At 32.2% G+C, this 10,000-nt stretch overlaps 1 protein-coding gene across 2 annotated transcripts in view; it reads left to right on the forward strand.

Moving 5' to 3' along the window:
• Positions 1–10,000, forward strand: part of LOC106873388 (glutamate receptor) — a 201,849-nt gene that overhangs the window by 184,371 nt on the left and 7,478 nt on the right. Inside the window, exon 16 of one of the 2 annotated variants that reach the window (XM_089362240.1) lies at positions 2,394–2,501. The exons of the other annotated variant lie outside the window; for it this stretch is intronic. Within the exon in view, the coding sequence (XP_089218366.1) occupies positions 2,394–2,501 (108 nt within the window). The remainder of the gene's footprint in view (positions 1–2,393; positions 2,502–10,000) is intronic. 2 annotated transcript variants of the gene reach the window in all.

Here is a 10,000-nt window from a genome sequence, read left to right on the forward strand (position 1 = left end):
ACACACTTGAGTGGCGTAATGCCCTTGTTGGAAATCACTGTCTTAGAGTAATGAACCACTTCCAATTCACTAATTAGATGCCCGCATATCTACACACATGCATATATATATATATATATATATATATATATATATATATATATATATATATATATATATATATATATATATATATACATACATACATACAGACACACACACACACACATTTATATATATATATATATATATATATATATATATATACGCACACGCATATATGCATACATACATTCATACATACATACATATACGCACATGAGCTTATTAAGTATGGGATAATGTGCTAGGATCAGAAAACAATTGGATCAGAACAAGACCAAAAGACGTCAAATTCACGAAATCGTTGAAATGGAATGAGCTGGACATATATAGAGGACGACTGGCAACGGATGAACGGAAACAACTGGCAAACTGAATTCCGAGAGGTCGGCAGAGAAACAAAAAGGGACAAGGAACATGACATGATGGAAAGTAGATGTGGATTGATTTGATAAAAACTGGATATCGGAAATTCGAAACCAAAAGCTATGGAGAGATATGGATATGAACTTTCTCCACCTTGGAAGAATAATGGGTGACCTTAATTAAAGCATACATACATTCGTATCACTGAAGTCATTGCAAATACGAAGCACAATTAACTAGATAAAATGCATTATTTATCATTTAATAAATAATAATATATACACGCATATATTAACAACAATTCCACCACACCATTTGTTGTCAGCATGGGTGCAAGTGATTCGACAGAGATCAGTGACCTGGTTGGATTATACCTCTTATTAAAAGATATTGGTGTAGTTTACATTTCTTCAGGAATTGGGTCTGCCAGTATGTTCTTTCATGTTTCTCAACGTGATCGCAGAATTTTTTTAAGGATGAGATACGTGGCCTGGTCGAAAATACCTCCCCGTATGTTAATGGGGGACTATACCGTGACGATGGCCTCTTTGCTATCAATAACTGCAAGTGAACTGTCAGTTCACTGACAGATTCCGTAAGAACCTTCACAGTTTTTTCAAGAACCTAGGTCTCCAAATTTCTATGGAACAGCAACCAATTTCCCGGATGTAACATTTGATCTAATTCTGTCTACTAGTCTCACTATAAACCAAATGAATCATATTCACTCATATCACTCTAATAACATAATCAACCTCCCTATATATATATATATATATATATATATATATATATATATATATAATTTATATGTGGATAGTTAAACTTATAATGTACGTTTCTATTCAATATTGAGCTAACTAAACGACTTGTCAGTGGCTGAAAGAAATTCAGAGATTGTGAAAGTACTATAGCAGCTAATTGCCTTTGATGAACACATGAGGAGGATGAACAACCAGAGAGAAAGGGTAGAAGAGTGAGAGATGAAGACACACTGTTAATTAAATTAGTAGATCACCCAGTAAATGAAACTTGCCCTCCAGGCCCTGTACTTGCTGTGTTCTAGCGTGTACAGTTAGAAACTTGGTGGAGTTTAGTCGAGTAATTTCCTACTGTGTCCTGTAAATGAAGCATACTCAGAATCAACGTAATGACCCCTGACAAATTAGATCTATATGCTGGCTTGTGTATGTGAAGAAACATTTATAGGATCAAGCTGTTTCTTTATGTAGAAGAGGACACTAACTGATTTCCAAGGGAGAAAATAGTCTATTGCAGAACTCTATCGCATATATTTATTCAGTTACATTTTTTTTTTGTAGTTTGTAGGGAAACGTTATCTTAGTATAGCAAATCATAAATGAGTTGCATAAATGAGAGCGTTTCCAAATAAAATCTGTAAGCTCATTAAACACTCATTGAGACAGTACGTCAACTATTTATAATAGTAGATGTATTTAAACATGGTTTATTTACACCTGCAGCCAGAGTGCAGTTGTTTGACCAATTGGTGAATTGCAGTACCATTGACTTGGTCATCTGTAGCCTTCAATGTTTTATTATAAAAATGTACATAAGCAAACTTTAGCAATGTCGAGATAGGAAAGTGGGGAATTGCGTTGATGCAGACATTTTTCACGAACATTAGTAAAATAAGTGAAGTGATTCCGTGTGATATTCAAAACCGAGTTATAATTTCCTTTGCTTAGAATATACTTCTTCGTTATTACACTCGCCGCCACAAGACATGTAGAGAATTTGCATGGCGAAACATCGCTAGACTGAGACGTTAAAATTTTTCTCTTTAAAAACAGACATCGCCTTTAAATAGAGAGAAGCCAAAGATTGTAAGCGCGTTCTTTTAAACAGTGCTGTCACTAGAGCAGGCAGCAATAACAGTTGAGAATGTTCTATCTTTCTACCTTATTGTTCTTCATTCCTCGCAGACATCCTTTGGACTAGCTCTGAAGTCAAATGCCAGACTGTCATTTCGCGGACATCCGGCTAGAGAAGACAGCAGTTCTGGAACACCACTTAGAAAGTCTATGTCAACGGTAAGGAGCAATGCCTTCTCATACATAAACTCTGCTGAAGTTCTCGGTTTTGGTTCACGAATTCCATCGAACCGGCGACCATAAATGCACTTAAAATCATTTATATACATATATATATATATATATATATATATATATATATATATATATATATATATATATATATATATATATATATATATATATATATATATATATATACATATATATACATATATATATATATATATATATATATATATATATATATATATATATATATATATATATATATATATATATATATATATATGATTTTTAAAAGACTGTAAATATCAAAAGCATGAAAATTGAATGAATTGGCAACAGTAAACGAAATCGGTCGCAAAAACCATTTGGTAACTGTATTCTGATCGTCGCTGAGACTAGCATCAGAAGATCACCTGTCAATTTAACAAGCATGTTAGAGAACGAATCGTTCAGCAGTTAATTTCGTCTTTCACCGCTTCAGCCGATATTTTTTCTCTCTCTCTCTCCTTACGTAAAAGTACTAAACGCTTCATTTGATAGTTTCTTTATCAAATATTGAATGCTTTTAGCTCTTACATAAAATAGACAATACCTTTCATTTCTCTTTCTTTCTTTCGTTCTTTCTTTCCTTCTTTCTTTCTTCATTTCTTTCTTTCATTATTTATTTATTTATTTATCAACTTTTGATGCCTGTTCAAAAGGAAAAAAAAAAAAAAGAAAAGATTATTGTCATGACCGTTGCTGTAATTTTTACTTGCAAATGATTTTGTCGGTGTTGTTATTTTTTTTCTTTTTTCTAGGGGTATTGGGACAGGCAGGGTGCCATTATTTGGTTATGCTATTGTTTTCAGAACGCTGCTACTGAAAACAAATACATTAATATGTTTGGTAGCTTTAGAACTTTTCTTATCCATGTCGTCATTTGTTATGTTATATCTTAGAAACTTTTGCATGCTTTTTTCTCTGCGTCATCTTGAGTCCTTTTAACAGCTTCCCGTAATGCAAGGACAATATATTTTTCTTTTCTTCAAAGGAATTACCATCCGTTTGCTTTATTCTTATTCTTACTTTTTACTGATCAAATCCTTATCATAATAATGCTATTATTTTTAATATCATTATTATTATTATCTTGCAGCAATTGAAAAAGTAAAAGAATATAATATATATATTACTGTTCAATTCCTTTAATCCATTCGCTGTAAATGTTTCAGAATTGATGCTCATCTTATTTTCTTACAGCCTCTATACCACATGAACTTTTGCATTTTATCGATATATTGTTTTACTGTAATCATAACATTCTTCATCACCATTTTCTTTGTTGCAATCATTAATGTCATTATCGATAACCTGTGTGCATTCTAATATTTAACTATTAATATTATCATTTCGAATCGTCTTATTAAATTGACTAATGTTGTTGTTATTGTTATTGTAAGTATTATCATTATTATAATCATCATCATCATTAATATCTTCAACATCATTACCATCATGAATACGTGTTCTTTTTACTAATTATTTGACTTTTTTTAATTTTGTAAATGCTTCCAGTGAGCACTATGTATGTTTGTCTTTTGTGTATGTGTGTGTGTGTGTTTGTGTGTGTGTGTGTGTGTGTGTGTGTATCATTATTATTATCATCATTATTATTATTATTATTATTATTATTATTATTATTATTGTCATTTCAAATCGTCTGACCAGACTCATGTATAATTCACATAACATTTACCTGTGTGAATCACCATGTGACAACGGAGTGACTCAACAACTGTTACCTGATGCGTGTCTCCGTGTGTGTGTGTGTGTGTGCGTGTGTGTATATGTGCATGCGCGTGTGAGTGTGTATATATGTGTGTGTATGTGTGTGTGTATATACGTGTATGTGTGTTTTCTGGTGCTTTATTTTGACTACCTTTAGTTATTTTCATTCGTTTTATCTCCACTAACTCTTCCTCATTGTTTTCAGTGACACAACCGTCATTATTTTTTCTCTCTTTTTTCTTTCTTCACACCCTACATATATATGTATGTATCTATATATGTTTGTATGTATGCATGTATGTATGTATATATATATATATATATATATATATATATATATATAAATAAAAAAATAAAAATATATATATATATATATATATATATATATGTATATATAAATAAATAAATATATATATATATATAAATAAATAAATATATATATATATATATACATATATATATATATATATATATATATATATATATATATATATATATATATATATATATATATATATATATATATATATATATATATATATATATATATATATATATATATATGTATATATATATATATATATATATATGTATGTATGTATGAACATATATATATATATGTATGTACATATACATATGTATATATGTATATATATTTATATATATATAAATATTTATGTATATATGTGCGTGTGAGAGAGTATGTGCATATGTATATACACATACATATGTGTGTGGGTGGGGTGAAGAGGAAGAAAAAGAGAAAAGGAAGCGAATAGAAGAAAACAATGAAGTGGGGGTGTCTAAATATTTGTCTATCGCATACAAATGTATTCGAATCTCTCTCTCTCTCTCTCTCTCTCTCTCTCTCTCTGTTCCACTCGCTTATATCCTTTTAATTGTTTTCTCACTTTTTGATTCTCCATTATTTTATCTCATCACCTCTCTAATTTCTTTCTCAATTGTAGAGCTATCTCTCTTCTTAACACTTCTCCTCTCTTACCCGTGATATCTCTTTTCCATTCCCTCTTTGTTCCACTCCTCATATTTTCATCTGGTCACATGATTGCTTATCACATAAGTCACTAACTTTTACCTCATTCTCTCTTCTCTCTTTCTACTTTCCTCCTCACTCTCTTTCCCTTTCTTTGTCTCTCTTTTCTCTTCTCTTTTTCTCTATCTTTCCTTCCTATTCTGTGAATCTCCTATATATCTTTTTATCTATCTAATTTACCTCTCTTCTGAACACTCTGTTTCGCGCCCTTTCATCAGTTTCAGTACAGCTACTGCTTTCCCGTTCCAGCATGACAGAAGAGATAAACCAGCCAGGAAAGAAACATGATACGTTACAAACATACACATAGTATATGCGTAACTAAATAAAGAAAACGTATACGACGGCTGTGATCACTATAACCAACTAATATGTAACTAAAAACCATCTCCCAAAACTCAACATTGAGATTGTAACTGATAATATTGTAAACAGAAAAGAAGAAACATTCTAGTCATATTTTTTCTGAAAATTAGAAACTGCAAAATGTCAAACATATTCATGAATCTGCAATCGTCATTTGGAGATAGCCAGAATCTCTGTACGTAAAATCAACTCCTACTGACAAGTCAAGTACAGTTTCGCTTATTCCTAGACGTACTTTGTAACAACACAGAAAATCACGTTAAAATTTGAACTATACGTCGAACAACAAGTCAACTACAGTTGAGACTGAATGTCGAACTTTTTCAGATACATATTGAGTTACAATGGCTACCGAAGCCGTTATATACACTCACTTTTGACAAGAATTCACCATTTTGTAAGGGGTCTGCTCTCGGTTTTGTTTTTCAGGGACCCTTAAGAAAAATACTTTTTTTCCAGTCGGGAATTATTACACTTTACGTGTAACTATCCTTCATCATTTGTGTTAATCAATGAAACACTGTGGTCTTCGTGGCGTCAAGGATTGAGGCATGTTACTTTTTATTATAGAGCGTCATGACTGTCTGACTGATTGAACATTCATGAAACTTAGATCATGGCAAAAGATGTCAGCCGAAAAATATAATTCTCTGCGTAGTGTATTGCGTATTTTACTTACTTATCATAAGCAATTAATATATATATATATATATACAAAAGATTACGTATATTTGTGTATGTACGTGTGTATTCTTTGACTGACCCCATGGATTGAATTCATGCTCTCTAGCTACATTTAGTCACTAATCACAATCCCATCGTTCATTAGTACAACTAGGTTGTGGAAGCAGGGCGTTTAAACCTACTCATCTTACAGTTGATGGTTAAACGGTCTCTTTCCTTTTCGCAATGGTATCTTTCTATATGCTGGGCCAAATCATGAGATTACAAAAGCTCAGCATTTGCGCTGGTACTCTCAGTCGTCTTGTCTCTCAACGTGGACCTGTTCCTTACTCTATAAGAGAGTACAGTTTCTCCATTAAATTGCTAGTTAACCCGTAGTTAAAACCCTAACAGGTGCTACTACTCCGGGTCAGAGAAGGCAGGGAAACAACAGTGGCTAAGAGGTGGTTCCACGTTCCTCAAGACCCTGGAACTGCCCTACCAAGGCTCCACTACAGGATGCAGTTTAAAGTCTTACCCTCGTACTTGCAACAGAGCGACCCGAGTGCTTATAACAGGGTAAGACGTTTAATTAATCGCTCTAGCGATTTTGTTACTCACTCACCTTTATTGTAATTACCATTAAAATTTACTCGTCTCTGGTCTTTCTTCCGTCGAAAGAAGCGGCTTCGTTTCAGTAAACTTTGTCAAATGAATTCGTGCCAAATTTTAATGAAATTGCAATTAAACAAAATAGAGATCTATTAAATTTGACGAGAAAATAAATAAATAAATAAATTAATTAATTAAAAGGTTATATTCCGTTTATGTGCATGCATACACACATATGTACATATATCTGTGTGTGTGTAGATTTAGACATATATACATATATATATTAGTGTGTACATACGCACGTACAAGTATACGTGTCTACATATGGATATACATGCATATATACATACATGTCTACTTGTGCATGCTCATGTATGTATATATATATATATATATATATATATATATATATATACATGCAGTCAAGTAACAGTGTTTATATATATATATATATATATATATATATATATATATATATATATATATATATATACAGTAAAGTAACAGTGTATGTATATATATATATATATATATATATATATATATATATAGAGAGAGAGAGAGAGAGAGAGATGCAGTAGAGTAACAGTGTGTATGTATACATATGTGTGTGTGTGTGTGTGTGCGTGTATATATATATATATATATATATATTTGTATTTGTGACGTAATAGTTTAGAAAAAGCCATTGATTTCATATCTAGCGTGAACTAGACATGTCTTCAGTTTACATTTATTAGTGTGTGCATATTTACATAGAAGTATACGTGTCTTCATATGCATATGCACGCATATATATATACATGCATCTCTACATGTGCATGCCTACATGTATATACATGCATCTCTACATGTGCATGCCTACATGTATATACATACATACAGTGACGTAACACGGGTAAACTGTATCGATAATATATTCTGCATAGTACGATCTAATATAGAACTCAGTAGTGACTGTGTGGTAAGTAGCTTGCTTGCCACTCACATGGTTCTGGGTTCAGTCCCACTGCGTGGCACCTTGGGCCAGTGTCTTCTACTATAGCCTCGGGCCGACCAAAGCCTTGTGAGTGGATTTGGAAGATGGAAACTGAAAGAAGCCCGTCGTATATATGTGTGTGTGTCCAACACACGCTTGACAACCGATACTGGTGTGTTTACGTCCCTGTAACATAGCGGTTCAGCAAAAAAGATTGAAAGAATAAGTACTAGGCTTACAAAGAATAAGTCCTGGGGTCGATTTTCTCGACTAAAGGCGGTGCTCCAGCATGGCCGCAGTCAAATGACTGAAACAAATAAAAGAATAGATAGATAGATAGATAGATAGATAGATAGATAGATAGATAGATACATACATACATACATACATACATACATACATACAAATTTATACACTAGATATAAGAGAGAGAAAATTTCTAAGAGAGAAAATGTGTGTGTATGTGTGTTGTAATGGTCAGTAATTTGACATAGATATTATTGAATTAATGATAAACCGCTTAAAGCAAATTAGGTTATCCACCATAGTGCTAATCTAATTTATGACTTATTTAGAATTAATGATGAGTCGCCAAAAGCACAGATATGCAAATTAGTCTATCCATATGATGCTAGTCCAATTTATTAATTATTTAGAGCAGCTGAATATTCGGTGCCATTGATTGAGGATGGAAATCTTCTCTGAGGAGCGGTCAACAATCTGTGAAACGGTCCGTCAGGAAATTCTCTCTCTTTACACACTCATTAGCAGAGAAAGACCGTGTCCGCATTCTTAATTCGCCCATAATGAGGTTTTGTAATATTTTAATGCATTTCAATTTTTTTCCAGTTCTATATTTAATGACCTGAATAATAATAATAATAATAATAATAATAATAATAATAATAATAATAATAATAATAATAATAATAATAATAATAATAATAATAATAATAATAATAATAGAATAACAACAGAAAAAAGATGGTATAGGCACACGCCAGAAAAGGTCACAGAAAACGAGAAACCAACCATACTCTGGGATATGCCAATACACACAGATAGAGAAATTAAGGCTAATATGTCAGATATAGTTGTCAGAGACCATGAAGGGAAAAAATGCTTTCTAATTGATGTATCAAGACCAGCAGATGACAACATTTCCTAAAAGAAATGGAGAAACTTTCAAAATACAAAGACCTGGAAATAGAGGTAACTCGAATGTGGAATCTAAAAACAGACACAATTCCTATCATGGCAGGCGCATTAGGTATGATAAAAAAATATTCAGACAAATACATAACAAAAACACCAGGACATACAAATATATATAACATACAGAAAATTGCACTTCTGGGCACTGCACACATCCTACTCAAAACACTTTCAATACAGTAACCATAAGAGCATCACAGCAAACCACAGCACATACCCAAGGCACACAGAGCTGCGCTCGGTACTAAAGTGAAAGCACGCTATAAAAATAAAACTACTGAATAATAATAATAATAATAATAATAATAATAATAATAATAATAATAATAATAATAATAATAATAATAATAATAATAATAATAATAATAATAATACCAACAACAATAACAACAGCATTGAAAAATACCTTAGGAATGAGAACCCAGGTTCGAAATTTCCCTAAGACACCTGATGAAGGTTGGAGGGTGTATCAGCCGAAACGTTGTGTTAACAACAAACAAGATGAGGACAAATATCCGTCAAATGTAAACAATGTAAATAATGTTCAATTTTTTGTTCTTAAATTTTCATAGTATGTACGTATATTTCCATTCTTCTTCATGAAAGGAAAACTGATTTCAAATTGCATACATTCGCACTATCCATACATACTCACGCACATACACATACACACAAGCACTCATATTCATACACATACACACAAGCACTCATATTCATACACATACATACAGTCAACCACTGACTAGCTGGCATATATACATGATACACACACACATCCACACAGATTAGCACACACTCGCTCATGCAGCTGCGCATCGCACACAAGCA

The sequence above is a fragment of the Octopus bimaculoides genome, chromosome 14 (genome assembly GCF_046866305.1).
Source record: "Octopus bimaculoides isolate indiv1 chromosome 14, ASM4686630v1, whole genome shotgun sequence".
NCBI lineage: Eukaryota > Metazoa > Mollusca > Cephalopoda > Octopoda > Octopodidae > Octopus > Octopus bimaculoides.